This window comes from Pipistrellus kuhlii, unplaced genomic scaffold (assembly GCF_014108245.1).
Source record: "Pipistrellus kuhlii isolate mPipKuh1 unplaced genomic scaffold, mPipKuh1.p scaffold_m20_p_16, whole genome shotgun sequence".
Lineage (NCBI taxonomy): Eukaryota > Metazoa > Chordata > Mammalia > Chiroptera > Vespertilionidae > Pipistrellus > Pipistrellus kuhlii.
The window spans coordinates 3,425,806-3,448,331 of NW_023425471.1; the positions used below are offsets into that span (position 1 = coordinate 3,425,806).

Below are 22,526 nucleotides of genomic sequence, written 5' to 3' on the forward strand. Positions count from 1 at the left end.
GTTGTTTTCCATTACTTCCTGCTTCTCTGGCTCCATCTGAGATCATTTTACTTCTGCCCAAAGAATGCCCTTCGGTATTTCATTTAGTGTACATTTAAGGGAGATACATTTTCTGTTTTTGTCTGAAAATGTCTTTATTTCATGTAATTTAGGGGAAGATACTTTCACTGAGCATAGAACTCTAAGCTGGCATTCTTATCTTTGACACTTTAAAGTATTGTTCTCTGATTTCCGCTGTGAAGTCAGATATCAGTTTTATTGTTGCTCCTTTGAAATTATTGATTTTTTTTCTCTTTGACTGACTTAACATTTTTTTTCTCTTTTATTTTTGGCTTTCTTCAGCATCACTATAATGCATTTAGGTGTGGTTTTCTTTGTATTTTCCTGCTTGAGATTCATGGCTTTTATTAAATCTGTGGTTTGAAGATTTAGTCAATTTTGGAAAGTTCTCAACCATACAACTTCAAATATTGCTTCCGCCCCATTCTTTTTTTCCTCTCCTTCTTTATTATGTCTACATATAAATAGGTTAACTTTCAGCTTTTCAAGCTTTTCCCCCATGTGGCTGTTTTGCTTTATGGAGGCAGGAAATTTCATACTAAGGTCAGGCCTCTGTTACAGAAAACTATTTTAAGCACAATTTCGTTTCACCATTTCACTGTAGCCTACAAATTTCCTACTCCCTTTTCTGTATGTTCCATTCTTTTTTCTTACTGTATTCAGTCTGGCCATTTTCAGATCCCTAATCTTCTCTTTAGCTGTATCTAGTCTGCTTCTGAAGTTTCCAGTTACTTCTTAATTTCAGTTATAGTATACTGCAATTCTAGAATTTCCATTTGGTTCCATCTGGTCGTCTAATTTCTTGAATTAGTTCCAATATGCTGTGAAATTCCTCTCTGGTAACTTTAATAGAAAACCTCTCTAAGTCTGTTTCTATTATATATTTTCTTCCCTTGTGTTTTGGTCATTTAGTTTTGTCTCCTGGTATCAGAGGCAATTTTTGTTTGACTGCCTGGTTTGGAATATAAAGAACTGTACATAATTGGAGGCTCTGGATGGTACTATCTTCTAGAAAAGACTAGCTTTTGCTTCTTTTAGGCAGTTGGGAGATGACTATATATCTAAACCAATCAGGGCTGGAGCAGATTGGAGGCGGGGCGTGGGTCTTTGTGAGAATGGCTCTGTTTCTGCACTTCTACTACCTGATGTACCTCTTTGTGCATTTCAGCTGAAAGCCTGGATCATTGACCTGGCTCCTCTCCTTGGTGGGCTCTGACCTGCATTTATTGTCCTCCTTTTTCCTAAAACTGCTAGAAGCTGTGCTCAGCTCTTAGTTTCCGGCTGCTGGATGAAATTTAGGAAATGCCTCCAGGGGAAAATGATGCTAAATAACAGCTTCACCTCTTTGCATTTCCCTTCTCTCCGGGATTTTGGCCCCTCACATCCTTACTGCCTTGGTATTTCTCTGATGTTTTCAAAGAGGTGTTTGAGCTTTTCATTTCAGGAGAGTTGATCAGCAACAGGCCAGTTTGCCATGATGAGAACTGGGAAATCCTACACCGTCTCTCTTATAGGCCTGACCCTCAAAGCTATCCACATCACAGCTCCTTCAAAGAGGAGCACAGAACTACCTGGTCAGACCTGTGCGATCAGCCTTCAAAGCCTCAAATTATCTCAGCGATTTAGATTCAGAGAATGGAGCTCTGGCTAACCTCAAAGTGAGGAAGTCAGGAATCTCAGCTGAGGCCTGTGGTAGTGGACACTGCCAAGTGTTACAGGTACATCAAAGCTCTGGGATCTTTCAACTAGGCCAGGTCTCCTAGCCTCAATAAGCAGGAGCTAGAGCCGACATTTAGTTATGCAGTGATTGATAACAGCTGACATTTCATGGGAAGGGAAGAGCTAAAATATTCCTAAGACTTGACTACTTTATGACTCTTTTAGTATTGTATTGCCAGTTGGTCTGAACCAATTGACCAGCGGTGATAGTTAAAAGTTACACAGGAAAGCAACAAGGGGAAATGAGAAATGCAACGCATAAAAAAAATGTACTTTCCGTTTGACAAGAATTTGCTAGGATAATAATATGTCCCTGTGACTCACTTATTTCTTTATGCTGTCTATATATAAGTAGAATAACTACAGGCAACTTTAAGCTCTTCAAGGTTTCTTTTTTCCCTTTGGTAGTGGTTTTATTGTCAGGCAATTTCATACCACGGTCAGGCCTCTTGTTATGAGAAATACTTTAAACAGAATTTAAGAACAATGTAAAATGTAAAAACAAAATTACAGTAGTTTCTCCATGAGAACATATGGGAAATGCTTATTTATTTTTAAATAAATGGTGATCAAAATAGATTTTTAAGATTTTCATTATGTTAAGCTTCCACTTTAAATGATTGGAAACATCACAGAAGAGCAGGACAATCAGAAGTTGGCATCTTTTCTTTACTAGACTGCCAACAGAGGTGAAATGGGAGGTTCAAGATACCGCTTAAATGTGGTAAATATTTAGTTTTAAGCATGATTTACTTGTTCTTTTAAAACACCTGAGAATCCGAAGTGATAGTCAAATATAACTGAGGTGGGGACCTAGGTTCTGGTCTTGGTTCTCAGCTAACCATCTGTGGAACCTCTATGGGCACCAGTTTCCCCTTCTTTAAGTTAAAGAAATGGGACTTAATGACTTTTAAGTTTTATATTCCACTAGTGCCCTGGTGCACGAAATTTGTGCATGGAGGAAGGGTGTCCCTCATCCCAGCCTGCACTCTCTCCAATCTGGGACTCCTCGGGGAATGTCCTGTGGGATCAGGCCTAAACCAGCAGTCAGACATCGCTCTCACAATTCGGGACCTCTGGCTCCTAACCGCTCACCTGCCTGCCAGCCTGATCACCCCTAACCACTCTGCCTGCCAGCCTGATCATCCCCAGCTGCCCCCCCCTTCTGGCCTGATTGCCCCCAACTGCCCCCCCCCCCCCGCCGGCCTAATCACCCCCAACTACCCTCCCCTCCTGCCTGATCGCCACTAACTGCCTCTGCCTCAGCCCTTCCACCATGATTTTGTCTAGAAGGACATCTGGAAGGTCTCCCAGTCTTATTATATAAAGTAGATTTGTAATTAAACATGTGCTCATATGTTTTTACCATGCTAACAACCACTCACATACTTGTCTAGCATCATTTATTCTAAGAGTACCTCACAAAGGGGAATACCTACCTAATAAAAGAGTAGCATGCTAATTGACCATACCTTTGTGGTGCTCACCAGCCAATCAGGAATAACTATGCAAATTAGCCCAACAATGATGGTGGGTTAATTTGCATACATGGGTGTGAGCAGCCCCCAGCTGCTCCAGGCCCCTGAGCAGCTTAGGAAGGCAGACAGGCAGGTCCAGGCTAAAGTAGAAAGGAGGCTCTGGCCCGGAACCAAGGCAGTACTGGCAGCCAGGGAAAGGAAGGCCCATTCTGGCATGAATCTTCATGCATCAGGCTTCTAGTACATATATAAGTATCATTTTATTGTTCTTTAAGGGATTTACCTGGGTATATCTCACCTCCCAATCAGATTTTAAATCCTTAATGGCCAGGGTCTTTTATATCCATACTGCCAAGCAAAGCCTGAGATACTAAATTAGTGCTGTACTTAAATGTGCTGACAAATTGGCTGAGGATCCTGAACAATTAGTGTTAAATACTGGAAGTCCAGGGGCAGATGTCAGTGGCCTGGTGTCTTCATTATCACAAATTAATAAGACTAACAGGTGGAACTGTGTGAAATGGCAGATGGACTTTCCTCCACTTACAGGAGGAATCAACAGCTTTGGTGTGGACAGGCAGAGAATAATGGAAATGTTAGCCATGTTCACACATTCAGTGCACATAGGTCTGAGGCTGATACATTTTTTCTTTAAAAGGACATGTAGGAAATATTTTTGGTTTCATAGTCCATAAAGTCTCTATTGCAGCCACTTATTTCTACCATTATAGGGTGAAAGCAGCCATAGCCTTTATATAAGCAAATGGGAATGGCTGTGTTCCAATAAAACCTTATTTATGGGCACTGAAATGTGAAAATTTCATATAATTTTTACATGTCACAAAATATTATTATTCTTTTGATTTCCCCTACAACCAGTTAAAGTAAAAACCATTCCTAGCTAATAGGTCATATGAAAACAGACAGAGGGCCAGGCCTGGCCAGTGGGCCTTAGTTTGCTGACCCTGATGTAGAGACATGTGCTGAGATGGTCATTTAGCAGTGAGCTTCCTATTTTAATGAAGTGGGGCCTAGGGAAATCCATGAGCCCTGTACAGTTAGCCTAGAGTCGTGGTTGGCAAACTGAGGTTCGTGAGCCACATGCAGCTCTTAGGCCCCTTGAGTGTGGCTCTTCCACAAAATACCACAGCCTGGGCGAGTCTATTTTGAAGAAGTGGCGTTATAATAAGATTAAGTTTAAAAAATTTGGCTCTCAAAAAATTTTTCCATCGTTGTACTATTAATATTTGGCTCTGAGTTTGCCGGCCACTGGCCTAGAGCAAGCATGTCAAACTCGCAGCCCACAGCCAACAAGGAATATTTTTGCAGCCCAGCCAATACAATGGCATGTAAAAACATTTAATAAAAATTCTGTAACTTAATTTTTACAATATCCTTTATACATAATTATTAATAATGAACCTGCAGCATTCGCTAATGACTGATGACTATAATCGTATTGCATTCATTTCCCTTCTGCACCTTCTGCGCAGGTGCACCATTTCTCCCCACTAATACCAGCAGCAAATATTTTAAAGCCAATGGCCATATCATTAGTCTTGGACTGACTTATTTGGTGTGAGCAACAGGAAATATTTCACTTTCGGAGAACAAGAAAAATAGGTTTATTTGCATGATGCTTATTCAGTGTCTGGTAAGTTAATGCTCAAGAAAAATATTAATTTTTATTAAAGTGTTCTATTATTTAATGTTAACGATGACTCATTTATTTCAGCCCTTTGCATTCAGCATGTCTGTATCAGAATAAACCTATGTTTCTATGAAAATGGAAGCTTTTGTTTTTTTGCAGCCCACATAAACTTAAACCTTGTTTATCTGGCCTGTTTTCACCTTTGAGTTTGACATGCTTGGCCTGGAAAGACCTAGGGGACATGATCAATGCAAACCATTCAGATGTATGATCCTTTCGGATACGAGGCACTGTCATATCATGCACATTAGCTTTAGGATCATCCAAAAATTGAGAGTCAAGCCCTCATCTTTAAGCAATATGTCTCTTCCAGAATTCCCTGTGTCCTCTGTGATATTAATAGTTGTTTAGATGAAGAGAGAGAGAGAGAGTTTTAAATCAAGACTTAGCTGGATTCCAGCTCCCATGGGTGGTGGGCATGGGAACAGACTTCCTGGTGCTCTTGGGGCAATAAAATGCAAACAGGCTCTGCACTTCCCGTTACCTCCTCCCCAGCTTTCACCATCACCCATAAGGCTGCCTCTTCTAAGGTCTTTTCACCTTAGGTTCATGTAAGCAATTTACCTTAACATTATTAAAAAGGGGAATTGTGCTCTGGGAGAATCATTTCCTCAGGACCCCCAAGAATTATTCTGGCTTGAAATGGTTAGAGAAATAGGAAGCGCTGAAGCCATGGGACATCTCTTAGCGAAAGGCCCAACAGTGATGTCCAGAGTGATTCGGGGTAGGTAGGTGTGAGGGGAGTATTTGGCTAGGAGGGCGGCAGGGAGGAATGGGTTATCTTGAGCATCTTGAGCCCTTTTCCTTATCTGAGAGTAAGACGCTGCAGGCCAAATTGGGTGTACATTTCTAGATTCTCACTTTTAATTATATGTTTGTTCAATAAATAAATAGGCATAAAATGAATAAGCCATAGGCCCAACTTTTAAGAAACGCAGAGTTCTGTGAACCAGGATGCAGGAACCTTTTTCATTTCAGGATGGAATGAGAAGAAAGGTTGCTGAGTGTCCAGGGTTTATGCCCCTTGACCACTTTTGTACCCAGTACAGGATCATGCAAAAGTAGGTGCTTAAGGCATGCTTTTGGTGGCTAGATGTGCCAGTTTTTGAGGAGTTTGAGCGTTTTGCTCCATGTGGGCGTCATGTGTTGTCTGGAGCTAATCCTAGGAAGAATCTGTAAACGCACGGACGTTGCCCTCTAGTGACCACTGGGGCTCTTTGGAGCTGAATGGAGATGGTGCCCGGAGAGGCTGGCTGGCACCTGCAGAGCGCCCCCTGCTGGCTAGAAGGTCATGGGCATCTGTGTAGATGAAAATGCTTGGATTACAGGTCCTATTAGAAAGATACAGAAGATGAAAAGGATACAAACGACAAAGGAAAGTTGGAAAGAAACATATCAAAGCATCACATGTAAGACATGGATGATTTGCTTCTTTTGTTTGTTTTTAGAATTTTCTGCTGTCTGCAGTTTTACAATGAGCTGTTAGCACTTTTTTTTGAACTATGAAATATTTTTAGTAAATATTATTTTTTATTAGATTTACTCCATGTTATGCTTCAGTTGTTTTAAACTAAAACAAACAAGCTTTTTAAATTAATTCTTAAGATACTCTCAGAGTTGCATGGTGACAAATTTACAAACGATTCCTTCCTTCTTTCCTCCTTCCTTTCTCTCTCTCTCTCTCTCTCTCTCTCTCTCTCTCTCTCTCTCTCTCTCTCTTGCTTAATTTTATTCTGGTAAGTTTATATTTTAAGTTTATATATTTTTAAGTTTATAGTTCAGTGGGATTAAGTACATTCATATTGTTGCACAGTAATTACCCAACATCCATCTCCAAAATATTTTTCATCTTCCCAATCTGAACAATAACTTCTTTCTTTCTCTTTCTCTTTCTTTCTTTCTTTCTTTCTTTCTTTCTTTCTTTCTTTCTTTCTTTCTTTCTTATCTTCCTTCCTTCCTTCCTTCCTTCCTTCCTTCCTTCCTTCCTTCCTTCCTTCCTTCCTTCCTTTCTCCAATTTTTGGAGGTGACATTTAATAGAGCACTATTTATAATGAGGCATTAAATTTGAATGGTTTCAATTTAAAGGGGTATCTGAGTTTTAGCCTTATTCTAATTATCAACTGTGTGACTTTGGGAAAATCACCCTCAAGCATTAGTTTTCTGCTCTGTAAAATGGGAATAAGTATATTTACATTTAATATATCATAGTGCTATTGTAAGTTTTGTAATGTTGAAATAAAATAATGTGTTACATTCTTTTTTTGCATTTTGAAAATCATTTTTAATTTCTTAGAATATACCAGTAATGACATTAATCACTTTTTTCCCATTTATTTTTTTATTTATTGTTTAAAGTATTACATATGTCTCCTTTTTCCCTGATTGACACCCCCTGGCCACTCCCACCCCTGAGGACAAGCCCCCATCACCCCAGTCAGTGTCTGTGTTCATTGGTTATGCTAATATGCATGCATACAAGTTCTTAACCCCCCCACACACATCCCTTCCATTTGTCTGTGAATCTATTTTTGTTCATCAGTTTATGTTGATCATTATATCCCACATATGAGTGAGATCATGTGATATTTATCTTTCTCCGACTGGCTTATTTCACTTAGCATAATGCTCTCCAGTTCTATCCATGCTGTTGCAAATGGTAAAAGTTCCTTCTTTTTTACAGAGGTGTAGTATTCCATTGTGTAGATGACCACAGTTTTTTAATCCAACTCATCTGCTGATGGGCACTTAGGCTGTTTCCAAATCTTAGCTATTGCAAATTGTGCTGCTGTTAACTTAGGGGTGCATATATCCTTTCTGATTGGTGTTTCTGGTTTCTTGGGATATAGTCTTAGAAGTGGGATCACTGGGTCAAATGGGAGTTCCATTTTTAGTTTTTTGAGGCAAGTCCATACTGTTTTCCACAGTGGCTGCCCCAGTCTGCATTCCCACCAGCAGTGCACGAGGGTTCCTTTTTCTCCAGTACTTATTGATGATAGCCATCCTGACAGGTGTGAGATGGTGACTCATTGTTGTTTTGATTTGCATCTCTCAGATGATTAGTGACTTTGAGCATGTTTTCATATGCCTCTCGGCCTTCTGTATGTCCTCTTTCAAAAAGTGCCTATTTAGATCCTTTGCCCAGTTTTTTATTGGATTGTTTATCTTCCTTTTGTTAGTTGTATGAGTTCCCTGTAAATGTTGGAGATTAAACTCTTATCTGAAATAGCATTAGCAAATATGTTCTCCCATGCAGTGGGCTTTCTTTGTGTGTTACATTCTTTATGAAATGTTAGAATTCCTGATCAAAGAATGGGTACACCATTGGCATAATTGTTATTTATGTTCATAAGGAATTGAGAGAGTACTGTTGAAATCTTGACCACTGGACATTCTAGTGGACAGTCATTCCTTTTTAGGAAAAGCAATAATAACCTTATATTTAAATAGTGTTTCCTAATTTTGGAAAAACTTTTGAAACACCTCATTTAGCTGGTCTTCATAGAAAGTAAGGTTAATAGCAATAGTTCTGATTCACAGATGAAGAAAATGAAGGCATGAAAGTCTTGTGGTTTAATTTGGACACAGGAGCCGGGCTACTTCTGTTCAAACCCTAGCTCTGTCACTTGATAGCTGTGTGAGAAAGTTATGCAACCTCACTGTGCCTATTTCTTCATCTGTAAGAAGAGGGTGACAACCGTAGTACCTACTTCACAGTATTGCTCTAAAGGATTCAAAACATTAATTCTTGAAAAGTGTTGAGAACTATACTAAGCACTTAGTTAAGTGCTATATGTTTCTGTTAAATATAAAATAAAAAGAAATCAAGACAGCGCGATTAGGCAAAAATAGCTCATTATGGAAATGGGAGCAGGATGCATGGCTACCAGTCTCCATCCCAGTCAGTGATACCCGCCCAACACTGTCAGGATGAGCCTCCTGGGCTAGAGGACCCAATAGGCTACAAAGTTGAGTCATGATTTTACCATGTATTAAGCCTCTCACAAAAGGTTATTTAAATATAGTTCTGTTAAATTTTTGTAACTACACAATGTGATTCATATGCCATAATGGCATGTTTGAGCTTTAATGATTCTTATTTTGAAAGAAAATGCATTTCATTGAGATAATTCAGAAATTCTGTTTTTTTATCCCCAATCATTTGAAGTACATTTAAAAACTGACTATGCAATAGTTTTGGAACTGGAGAGCATTATGCTAAGTGAAATAAGCCAGTCAGAGAAAAATAAATATCACATGATCCCACTCACTTGTGGAATATAATGAACAACATAAACTGATGAACAAAAATAGATCCAGAGACAGAGAAACATCAATCAGACCCTCAAACCTCAGAAGGGGAGGGTGAGGGTAAGGGGAAGAGATCAACCAAGGACTTGTATGCATACATATAAGCCTAACCAATGGACACAGACAACAGGGGGGTGAGGGCATAAGTGGGGGGTTGGGGGTAATGAAGGGATAAGGGCACATATGTAATACCTTAATCAATAAAGAAATTTTTTAAAAAACTGAAATTATCTCTGATATTTCATTTTCTGTAGATATGTGTGATTAACTGCCTGGCCTGGGAGAATAATTTACATAGCTGGTGCTGTTGGTGGTCTGTGCATATCCCTTGCACATTGGGGGACACTAGAGGAACTGGGCTTCCTATGTTTTTCTTACCCGAGTTGATATCTGGCCAAGGGAAGTTTGGGGCCAAAAGCAATGGGAGTTGATAGGTAAACAGCCTGGCCTCCTGGCCCCCTGATGGCACAGTTCCAGGATGAGCTCAGTCTCTCAGGGAGGCGCCCAGCAGGCCTGTGTTCAAGTTGGCCAGATTGGTCACCCTTATTGCCTTCTATTTTCTCGCTAGGCTTTCTGGGATTCCCTTGCCTCCAAAAACTACTTGCACCCAAATCCTGTCTCAGGATCTGTTTGGGGATGAATGACAATTTATGAAGACAGTTTATGACTCAGAGGCTATTACACCTTCCACCCAAGAGCATGAGTGATTTTTCCCCATTCTGTGTATCTTTTATGCTATGCAATAGAATAAACGCAGGCCATGTCTAACGACAATTTGGAAATGGGATTTGTAAACATTCTTCAAACTTTTTGGCTCACAAATTGCTAAAAAAAAAAAAAATGTCCAGCGAGTTATAAATATATGTTCTTCCCTTCATAACATTTTTGAGGAATGGCCTAGGAACAACTTGTGCCAGGTTGTCCGCACACCTACTGAAATTTCACTGGGTGACTGCTCTCCTTTGTCATTTTAAATATACCCACTGGCAACTGTAATCTTTCATCCTGATGAGGCCCTTCCTGATGGCTCCCTTACAGCATTAACACTGAGCTTCAGAATGAGCTCATCCTGCTGAGACTCGTTTTGGGCCCAAGGTTCAATAGTTGCCCAACTTCTTCTGCCGAAGCACCACCAGATGTCCAACAATGGCTTGCATCTCTCTTCCCATTTTATACCTCAGCTTCTATAGCTCTCATATTACAGAGCCAGTACCTGCATTTCTGATACCTTCCCCATGTCACTAGCTCTTTTTTTAGCCTCGTTCAACCTCTGCTTTCTAGCCCTTGCGAGAAGCCATTTTTCACGTTGGCTCTAAGGTCTTACTCATGGCCTCGTTAGGCCCTGAGGCCTCTGAATATATGAAAGAGTCCAGACCTCACTCTAAGCCTGAGGCTGCATTTGAACTTCAGGGTGCGTATATGGGGATGAAAGAGGCAGGAGATTTAGTATAAAAGACTCAAGGAAGAACAGGAATTTTGTGTTTGCCTAGAAACACACTACTTTCACCATGGCCAAAGCAGGTGCAAAACATGCATCCTGATTATTTACTTGGTTTTCTTTCTTAATCCCAATATCAGTGAAGGGGAGCACAATTTGCACCCCAAAATGTATCTCATTGTAACTAGAAGTAGGACTTTACATACAGGAAGGGGATCGCATTGACTTCAGTCCATACTACAGAGCAAATGACTGATATGCATTCACCTTCCCAAAGCAAGGGTTGCTCTCAGGGAGATAATGGGTGCCTACAGGGAGAGAACACAATGGAAGGGAAATTGCAATTTACAAGAAGGTGAATTTTATTCTTGTGTGTGTGTGTGTGTGTGTGTGTGTGTGTGTGTGTGTGTGTGTTTCTTTTGTTTTGCTCAACTGTGGAAAGTAAGGAGCACTCTGACCTTTCATCCCTAAGTATTTATTTCAGTATGTATTTCCTAAGAACAAGGGCACTCTTCTACATAATCCCAATGCCATTATCATACCTAATGAAATTAACAATAATTCCTTAATGCCATCTAATAGGCAACTGTAATCAAATTTCCCCCGTTGTCCCAGAAAATGTCTTTTATAGCTTTTTTTTTAATCTAGGATCAAATCAAAGCATATGTATTGCATTTGATTGTTATATCTTTCTTTCCCCCCAGTAACATTGGATAAATTTAGGGTATACAACATAATGATTTGATATAAGTACATATTGGCAAAAGGATTGCTCATGGTATTTCTTTAATCTTTTTAAGGTAAAACAATAGCGCCCTTGCATTCTTCTAAACTAATGATGTTGACTGCACTGGCCTGGTGGCTCAATTGGTGGGATCCTAGGTTGTGGATTCCATCCCTGGTCTGGGTGCCTATGGGAGGCAACCGATTGATGTTTCTCTAGCGCATTTCTCTCTCTTCTCTCTCTCTATCAAACTCAATGAAAGCATGTCCTCAGGTGAGGTTTAAATTTTTTTTAGATGATGTTGACTTGTTTTGATGAATACAAGTGAGTTATATGTGGGGCATACGGGAGGCAGCTGATCAGTGATTTCTCCTCATCATTGATGTTTCTATCTCTCTCTCCCTTTCCCTTCTTCTCCAAAGCCAGTAAAAAAATATTTTTAAAAAAAGATTCCGTTGCTCTGGATTATAGTCATTTTATAAGCCAGCTAATAATTGCCTCACATTTCTTAAGAGAAATTATTGGTGAGAAAATAAAGCCCATGTTCAATAGTCTCGTCAATTGTTATTAGGTATTAAAATTCTAATTTAAATGCTGACAATGTGTCAATTACCCTAGAGATTCATTTAGTTCATTTGGTTTTCTCTTAGCCTCAGTCTTCTCTAGGTAGTGAGCATTAGGATTGTAATGGACATTTAAAAACATTGTTGTTCTACAATTCCTACAGACTTCAGAAGGTGATTACGGACAAATAAGGGCTGAAATACTGGATCCTTAAAAATAAACAAACTGCCCATATTTGAATAAAAGACCGTACCTTTCTGTGGACAAAGGTTTCCTTCCAACTGTGGATGTGGGAGCCAGCTACTTCTACTTACCAAGAATAGCTTTCAAACATTAATCTTGTTGCAGAGAACATTTTTGACCTTTTCAATGTTTGCATTTAAAAAATGAAGCACAGATGTTTTCAGAAGTGGGAAAGAATTGTCATGAGCCCCAAATTATCACAGGAGTGAATTTGTCACTCTGTGGAAGAATGATGCTTACTAAATATGTAAACGTGGATCTGTTCTCTCTCATTTGTGAAGAGTTGAAATAGGAGACGCATCTGCAAGTCACATATTATTGATCAATTAGTAAGTAGTTGCTGAATCTCTACTTTGAAATAAGTGGTATGTAGGACAAGGGACCTGGAATATTTTTAGAATTATAGACAGAAGAGAAGAGGAGAAGATACAAGTTTATGACTTCAGGAAACTTATGAGAAAGGTAAAAAAGACATATCCATGGAAATCTGGAAAACAATTCAAGGTAGTGCATAGTAAGCATAAAACAAGAAGAGTCAATAATCCTGTCATAAAATTAAACAGGTTAGGAGAAAGAATGGAAATTACTGAGGTCCAGATTGGCTGGCAAAAGCTTTATCAAGTTGATACTTATAAGCTGAAATTTGGAAGGTAGGATTCAGATGACTGGAAACTCTGGGACTGAGCATGAAGAAAGGAGGGGGACAGGAAAGGGATGGAGAATTTAGAAACAGGACATAGACTGGTTAAAAGAAATTAAACCAGGCCCACTTCAGCTTTCAAGCTATAGTCATGTTCTTGGATAGTTTGTGCCCAGTGACTGAACCACATAAGACTGAACCACACTCTTGGGTGGCCAAAAGAGTGTGACCTCAACTAAGCAAGGTGGTGATACAAGGGCCTGGCAATTCTATCAAAGATAGGACTCCTCCATTAGACAATCTTTATTCCTGAGCTTCCCACTGAACTGGTGTTAGGTGACTCAGAGATTTCCCAGGATGTAGGGGACTCAGAGATTTTCCAGGATGTAGGACTTTCAATGCTAAAACTGGGAAATTTTCAGGCAAGTGAAGATGTTTGGTCACCTTGACTGGTGTAGACCTTGTCAGGTCTATATCGGGGTCTGACAGCTCCCACTGCCCAATCCTGTTCCCTTCCCTTTTTCCTTTCACAGGTATTACTCTTCAGAAAACTCTGTCCTCCTGACTTCATCTTAGTGTCTGCTTCCAAAACACTTGATCTAAGACAGGGATACCTGTGGCACAGGAATGGACACCAGGGGGGTGTGGGCATGTGTAGGAAGGGGTTTGGGATGGGAATGGGGAGATGATGACAAATATGTGATACCTTACTCAATAGTCATTTAAAAAAATACTACAAGAGAAGATGAGGCTTAAAGTAGGAGGGCTGGGGAAAGATGACTTTGATAATTATAGCGATGCTCCTGTGTATAATGTTTTCAGCAGACTATTCATTCCATATACTTTGAAAAGGAATATATATATATATATATATATATATATATATATATATATATATATATATATATGTAAATACTCAATAACTCAAGGTTCCCTACACTGCATTTGAATACTCAAATTGAAGGCTTTGTAAAAAAATTAAAAAAGTCAACCTTCTTGTCCCTGTGTCCTTTAAACATGCTTTGTTATTAACTCCTATGATTTAAGAAGAAAAATGAAAGAAGCTTTATCTTTCCTTAGAATTAATCTTAAAATCAAGAGAGAATGTGGGCAGAATGTTACTGCTGGAGAAAGGGTAAGGCATCCTTCAGGGCCCGGACTAGAATAAGGCAGCTGAAACCGGTTTGGCTCAGTAGATAGAGCTTCGGCCTGCAGACTGAAAGGTCCCAGGTTCGATTCTGGTCAAGGGCATGTACCTTGGTTACAGACACATCCCCAGTAGAAGGTGTGCAGGAGGCAGCAGATCGATGTTTCTCTCTCATCGATGTTTCTAGCTCTCTATCCCTCTCCATTCCTCTCTGCAAAAAAAATAATAATAATAAAAATAATTAATTAATTAATTCAATAAAATATTTTAAAAAAATTTTTAAATAATAAAGTGAGTGAGGTACTTGGGGTGCCACTCACTGTAGGGTTGTGTACCGAGGGGGCACTTGCATGAACCTGAGAGTGAGCACCTCCTTGCATATTGCACCCAAGTACCTCATTTGCCTCACCCTAGTCCTGGCCCTAATCTCCATCATATTAGGCAACTTACACAGAACATTTCCTCTTTCCTGCCCCAGGTACAAAGCCATTGTCCGGCCGATGGATATCCAGGCCTCTCATGCCCTGATGAAGATCTGCCTCAAAGCCGCATTGATCTGGATCATCTCCATGCTCCTGGCCATTCCAGAAGCGGTGTTTTCTGATCTACATCCTTTCCATGAGGAGAGCACCAATCAGACCTTCATCAGCTGTGCCCCATACCCACACTCCAATGAGCTGCACCCCAAAATCCACTCCATGGCTTCCTTTCTGATCTTCTACATCATCCCACTGTCGATTATTTCTGTCTACTACTACTTCATTGCCAAAAATCTGATCCAGAGTGCTTACAATCTGCCTGTGGAAGGGAATATACATGTCAAGAAACAGGTAGGTGCTTAGGAATGATTAATTTCCTCCTTGGAGGTCTGATCCCTTGCATTTCTTTTGGACTCCGCAGTACAATATTGTCATGGTCATGTCACCTGATTCTGTAATTAGAGGAGATGGGTGATCAAGTTTTCAGATGGTAAATGGAAACTCCTAGCCACAGAAGCCCCAAAAATTTGGGTGCCCTTTATAATCTTGTTCTCTTATTATAAGTTAAGGAAGTGTTGAGAACCTGAAGGATTTGTAGTGTGGGTTTCTTTTTGAGAAATATCTGAAAAAAGTATTGTTTTATTGTTTAAAAAAATAAAATATTCCGGCTCCCAAGGATGTGACTTCTTTAAATTCCAATCACATTGTTTGGATAGGAAGAGGATTTCCACATGGGGGAAAGCAGAGGAGGCAGGAAGATGAGGCTTGTTGAAGAAAAAGAAGTAGTTTGATTAAGACTGGCTCACACTGATTGAAGTTCAAATCCAGGTTTTATGACTTACTCTCTCTGAGCCTCAATTCCTTTATGCATGGCATAGAGTAATAACCCCTATATTGTAAGGCTGTTGGAGGATTGCAAAAGAGCGTATGTACACCCTGGACTGCTCAAAATGCAGGGTGCCCTCTATATATGTTAGATTCCCTTGCCCATCTGTGTAAACCCTTATAATTTCATCCTTGAGGCAAGAGTTGTAGAAATCAGGGGCTCTCGCTTTCTCCTCTTTGTCCGTTCTTGCCTCCCACTCCAAATGTAGATGATGTACTAATGATGGAGAAACATAAAGATGCCCCATGCATTTCATTGTATAGCTGACTTAGTTGGAGGCTTCACCCTTTATAGTTTTTTTCTGGAGGAGGGGAAGGCCTTAATTGTAAGAGGAGGGTGACAGTTCTTAGTGAAACTGTCCCCCTACTTGAAAGACCTCTCAATAGCAAACGTATATTGTATCCCAAATTCTTTAATGAGAAAGATGCTTCCCCTTGCAGTAGCAGAGGGAGTAGGGAGCCAAAGTGTAGACCCTTAGTATAGTCCATAAATAACTTGATGATGATGATGATAATAATAATGATAATCCTATCTAATAAAAGAGTAATATGCAAATTTACATCACTCCAACACACAAGATGGCTGCCCCCATGTGGTCAAAGATAGCTCCCCCCATGTGGACACAAGATCGCTGCCATGAGATGGCCAGCAGGGGAGAGCAGTTGGGAGGAATCAGGTCTGCAAGGGAGGGCAGTTGTGGGTGATCAGGCCAGCAGGGGAGGGCAGTTGGGAGGGACCAGACCTACAGGGAAGGGCAGTTGGGGGCGATCAGGCCTGTAGGGGAGGGCAGTTAGGGGTGACTAGGCCGTCAGAGGAAGAAAGTTGGGAGTGACCAGGCCTGCAGGGAAGGGCAGTTTGGGGGGACCCAGGCCTGCAGGGGAGAGAAGTTGGGGGGACCAGGCCTGCAGAAGAGGGCAGTTAGGGGTGACCAGGCCTGCAGGGGAGAGAAGTTAGAGGCAAACAGTCTGGCAGGATAGCAGTTTAGGCATCAATCAAGCTGGCAGGAAAGTGGTTATGGGGTGATCAAGCTGGCAGGCAGAAGTGGTTAGGGGCAATCAGGAAGGCAGGCAGGCAAGTAGTTGGGAGCCAGCAGTCCTGGATTGTGAGAGGGATGTCCGACTGCCTGTTTAGGCCCGATCCTAATAGGTAGTCTGACATCCCTCGAGGGGTCGCAGATTGGAGAGAGTGTAGGCTGGGCTGAGGGACACCCTTTCCACCCCCCGTACCGGGCCTCTAGTAATAATAATAATAATAATAATAATAATAATAATAATAATGATGGCTAGTTATCTTGGTTTGGCCATTGAGGAAGAACAAAGCTAATTGTTTCTTTGAGCATCAAAGGGAATAAGAAATTTTTAACTGTGAAGAAAGACATGAAGTCATATGACTGATAAACTGTACCAATGCCCTCCTGAGAAAAAGCAGAGCATTTACTAAAATTTCAGTATGTAATCCATCCAAGCATATAATCAACTTTGGTTAAAAATCTGTTCTTAGTGGCATGATCTAACTGTATACTACTTCATGGATTTCTGCTTCCTGACATTTTCATTTCTGTGTTTCTGACTGTTTTTCTTTTTCTGTCTGTTTCTGTGGCTTTTCTCTGATTTATCTGATTCTCTCTTGTCCCCTTTCTCCTATTAAACTCTTTTTCCGTGACCTCACGAGCTTGCTTCTTTCCCTAATTTTATTTCCCTGTCTTTTTTTCTCTGAATCTCTGTTTCTCTACAATCCTCCCACACTGTTCCTTGGTCCCTCTGTCCTCTCTGTGTGTGACTCTCTCCTCAGATTGAATCCCGGAAGCGCCTTGCCAAGACAGTGCTAGTGTTTGTGGCCCTCTTTGCCTTCTGCTGGCTCCCCAACCATGTCATCTACCTGTACCGCTCCTACCACTACTCCAAGGTGGACACCTCCATGCTCCACTTTGTCACCAGTATCTGCGCCCGCCTCCTGGCCTTCACCAACTCCTGTGTCAACCCTTTTGCCCTCTACCTGCTGAGCAAGAGTTTCAGAAAGCAGTTCAACACCCAGCTCCTCTGTTGCCAGCCTGGCCTATTAACCCGATCTCACAGCACCGGCAGAAGTACCACCTGCATGACCTCCCTCAAGAGTGCCAATCCCTCTGCAGCCACCTTCAGCCTTATCAATGGAAACATCTGTCATGAGGGGTATGTCTAGACTGACCCTTGACCCCGACCGGCTGGGGCCCCCTGGTTTTGCTCTGTCACTGGTAAGGAACCCTCACATCTGTTGTTATCGCTGTACCCTCTAAAGACCCTTTGTAAGGCTCAGGAGTGATACAGGCAGGTTGGGGAGAGGCCTAAATGGGTCGCTGTTATGTTTGAAAGGCCCATCAAGGCATACCGTTTCCATTTCAATTTGTGAATACTTCTTCTGCTGTAGAGCAAACTTTCCTTTTTTTGAGAAAAGATACCAAATAGAAAATTATTATTTTAAGCATCAAACCCTGATATACAGGTGTGGCTAATTAAGTCATAGAAATTATATGAAGAACCAAATTTATATAGCAGAGAAATTATACATTGACTGTCCACTTCGTGGAAGACTTCACCTTGTCATTTCTTTAAGCAGGAGCTAGAGCTTTAAAAATATGATTTGAGACATATTTCAGGAATAATTATAACCACAAAGCAAGAAAAAAATATGAAAAGTTGGCCCTATGAAAGAGTTCCATATATGAATAACAGTTCCCAAATTGATAACACTAGGAACCGGTTCATACAAATTTAAGCATTGGACATTACTGAGGACATAGGAGAAACACTTAAGGCAAACACACAACCAAACACATAGAAACATGTAAAGATCCATGTGTGGCTGTGGAGTAATATCTCACATTCTGAATTCTAAATTGATGGAAGTTTTTTTTGTTGTCTAATTGTAATCAGTTCCACCATAGAAGAGAAATCCTTTTGGGGTGAGAGGAATTAATCATCTGTCAATTCATCAAACATTATAAGTGCATAAACTATAGTGTTTATTTTTGGTATATAGGATTTTCAGTCAAATGTACTTACTTAGATTATATAGAAGCAGTAGCTTCATAGGAGAAAAAGGGATCATATCGGAGTGAAAGTAGAAACATGTTTACATTTAACAAGTGATTCACCTGTAGTCTGTGGAGACAAATCAATACACGTTCAGTAATATTTATTTCTACTAGAATATGTACAACAAAGTTACAGAGGACCTAGCTTTAAGAACTGATTAAAAACAGCTACATTATATACATTGTTTCTACGTAAGAGTATTCACAAAACAGCCCATGTGCATAAAAACAGTGGCTTTAAATATTTCTCTTTTTCTAAGTGAGTAAAATGATTTGACCATCTTACTCTAGAAATCTAAATCGTTTTTTTTTATTCAAAGACAGACCAATTTGACAGATTGCAAACATGCTAATGATAAATCCAAATTCTGCAAATGTGCCCTAATGTATATCCCTTACATCCCAAGATCATTTTAGTTCTAATTTTCTCCACCCAGGTGAGATAGAACAATCAGCTCTCTTTTGCACATGTCACGTATTAAAAGAGTTTTGTCTCTTGATATAAGGAAGCACTCACTGTCTGCAGACCTATAGAGGCTAGGACCAAGACAGTTGTAAAGATGTGTGTTTACAGTTATATTAGCTGGAATAAAACTGCTTCACTTCTGTTTGCTGCATGAACTTTTTACACTGGACATGCCTGCTTTCCTGGTAGTCCACAATTACACTGAACAATTTCAAAATCAAGACAGGTAGTGTAGCAGAAAGAACCAACATTTTTAGCTTGACATTCCAATTTTGTCTCTAGTTAAATGACCTTAGCTATCAATATCTCTTCTCTAGACTCATTTTTTCATCTCTAGAATGAGAGGACAGTGTTAACTTCCATTCTATTGCTAAAAGTCTCTGAGTCTCATTGTTTCTAGTTCTGTGTCGAAAGTATTTATGGAACCCACATGCTCACAATTTCCACACTTCTGCTACCCTTGGAAAATCCTTGAACTGCCACTCCACATTCATGTTCACGTTCATGAAATGAAAGGAGACTCACTGTTTTATGACTTTCAGGGACTCCTTGGGATTGTTTGTATGAATGATGTCCCATTAATGAGAGCTGGATGAGATATAAGAAAACAAATTGCTCAATCTCCTCATTATACAAAGGGCACTCTTCCTGTTCAGCCTTCAATCTCCATGCACCTGCTACCTTGAACCACTGTTCCACAATTTTACCCTTGGCTTTCTTCAAAACTCTTGAGTGTACGTGACTTCATTCCTAGGTAGTTGTTAAGGAGGCATTCTGGGTGCCTAGCATAACTTGTTTAAGTGTCTCTGATCTACCTGCTCCCAAAGACATTTTGGAAGTAGGATTCATCTTAATGTCTCCCTTAGTTTCTCTCATGGCATGGATTGTGCCTGGACTCCTCCCAGCTTTTGGCCAGTGAAGAGAATGGAGTCTATGTTTAGTTGTGTGTCTTTAGGCAATCCTATAATGTCTTTGAGACTTAAAGCGTTGGAGGAGACCTTTGCCAGCCAGTGACCTAAAACCGGAAAAACTATTGTATGAATCAACTGATAGATTGACTCAAAGCTAATTGGGATGGACTCAATCAGACCCTTCTCCAGGGAAGTCAAATTTTTTATTTCACTTCAAGAACCTACAATCACAGTGAGATAGACCTACACTCTCATGTAGTATCACCTCTCTTCTAGGGTGGAGTGTGGCAGAGGCTTGGAACTAAGACATTTCACGCCTGGCTTCCAAAGATAATCACATTTAGCGCTTATGTCGTTGGCAAGGAAAAAAATCAATTTTTGCTGTGGAAAACCATCTGTGTTTATTCAATTGACAGACACTACCTTTCAATCTATCTTAAATTGAGCCTCCCTAAGGCAGGCAGCTCAATAGTGATAGATTAAGCAATAAACAAAGCAGTCTTCCCACCAATGGCTGCTGCTGGCAAGGAAGGCACAGTGGCTGGCAGGAGTGATATTCCTCAGCAAGATGATCCTCCCAGCTAGGTGAAGACAAGGCTCCTCCCTGTTGTTGATTTGATGATTCCCCATAAATGGGGATGACTAAACCCTGTTGTTCTGGCTGCGCTCAATCCCCCACTGAACCTGGCCTTCTGCCTCATTAACAAGTCCTGGATTTCCCGCTTTACCCTATAAACAATTTGGTGTCATCCTGAAGAATGAAGAATACGTAGGTAAATAAACAATTTAGAGGCTGCTCACATGAGCCAAGTCAGCTTGTTATGAAAGTGCACATTGAACAAAAATAAATGAACTTGTCCACGGGGCACGGGCACACTTAAGTTATAAAGTTTTTTGTTTATGCCAAAACTAGCAGTCAGTTATTGGTTCCAAAGTCGATTCATGCACCAAATGGCTTCCGTAATAGGGATTAGCTTTGTTTGGGGACTGCGTGTTGAATGACATCCTCAATTTGTGGATTAAAAAATGGCTAAGTCACCTTTCCCAGAAGCCAGATAGAGATGATCACCCTAAGAACCTGACTATCTGAGAGTAGAATGAATAGTATGCATTTGTGTTGTGATGAGTTGGAAAGGATGCAAACTTGCTTGTCATTTGGGCCCTTCACATCCATACCAGGAGTTAGCCACTGTTAGAGAGTAGCTTAGAATTAACCCTGGGTTCCTGGGAGGAACTGAACAGAGTTTGCACATTTGTCTAATTTTTTGCTAAATGGATTAACAGCTGACAAGGGAATTATTTACTCTCCTGGGGCCAGGCTTTGTATGAGCTATTCAATGAAACCAAGCCCTAGGAAGCTCTACTTTATTCTGTATCTGGATGGTCATTCCTCTCAGCCCTCACTTGGATGTATATTCCTCTGGGCATACTACCGTGTTTCCCCGAAAATAAGACATCCTCTGAAAATAAGACCTAGCGCAAGGAAAGATAAGACATCCCCTGAAAATAAGACTTAGCGCAACTTTGGGAGAAAAAAATTAATATAAGACACTGTCTTATTTTCGGGGAAACAGGGTAGTATTCCAGTTGAACATATCTAGAGTAATCAACAACTAGCACATCAAGAAGAGACTTTTCTCTTGTGAAATTTCATGTTAAAAATGCAGTTACTGGAATTTATCTAAGTTTTTAAAAAGTTTAACAACTCCTGGGTTAAAATAGTACATGTCCACAATTAATCCAAGAAATACTTTGCATTTAACTAGTGTTCGAGGCCTGTACAGCACTTTTCTACTCATTGCCTCATGTAATCCAGGCCTGCCCTGCTGATCCAAGAGCTGCTTTACATCATTGATCATGGAAATTGGCAAATGACATTTACTAGTGACCATCTACTATTAGATTAAAAGTCCTATCAAATTATAAGGCTGAAACACGTGAAACTGCAGATATTGAGCTACATGTGACCTACAGAAAGGTGATTTCATATGATTGAACTTAATCTGATTGCATTCATTCTCATAGCTCCTTCTGTGATAGTGAAGAACAGAACTAATCATTGCTTTTCCCAGCTATAGGATAGTCTGTCATCCCCAAAGCAAGCCTGTTTAACTTGGCACAAAGGGGTGAACGGTGTCCTTGTTGGTTGCCCCAAGAGAGGCATATTAGTTGGAACAGCATTCTGCGTCACAATGAAGTAGAAGGGTAAGATAAGAAGGGCGGAGTCCTTGGAAGCAAAAACACAAGCTTCAAAACATATGGCATTGGTCTGAAACCCGAATGGAGTTCTGTGGCTCTAGAGATGCTAAAAGAAAGGAGCTCAGTTTCGCCAAGCACCAATGACAAGCCAAACGCAGTACTAAGCACATTGCTATTCGTCCTCCCAAGTACCTTGAAGAGTATTCAGATGATGAAGCTCAGGGAGGTCACTTCATGATCTCAAGGCATAGCTGAATAGCAGAGCATTACTGTGGACATTAAGTCCATTCCGTTACTCAGCATTGCTTCCCAAATCTAGCCCGTGTGAGCAATTAAGTTCACAATACCTAACAGTCCCATTTCCTACTCTAGATTTTGTCATAAGGCTTGAACTGGTGATAAAGTCAAAGAATATATACAAAGGGCATAAAAGATGTCTCTAAGCATCTAAGTTAAGCAGTCACTGAAGGCAGAGGCTG

At 40.4% G+C, this 22,526-nt stretch overlaps 1 protein-coding gene across 1 annotated transcript in view; it reads left to right on the top strand.

Moving 5' to 3' along the window:
• The window catches only part of GRPR (gastrin releasing peptide receptor), a 34,163-nt gene extending 12,889 nt beyond the window's left edge, over positions 1 to 21,274 (top strand). Inside the window, exons 2-3 of the mRNA XM_036440028.2 lie at positions 14,512 to 14,863; positions 17,190 to 21,274. Of these exons, the coding sequence (XP_036295921.1) occupies positions 14,512 to 14,863; positions 17,190 to 17,579 (742 nt within the window). The 3' untranslated portion in view covers positions 17,580 to 21,274. The remainder of the gene's footprint in view (positions 1 to 14,511; positions 14,864 to 17,189) is intronic.
• The last annotated feature ends 1,252 nt before the right edge of the window (positions 21,275 to 22,526 follow it).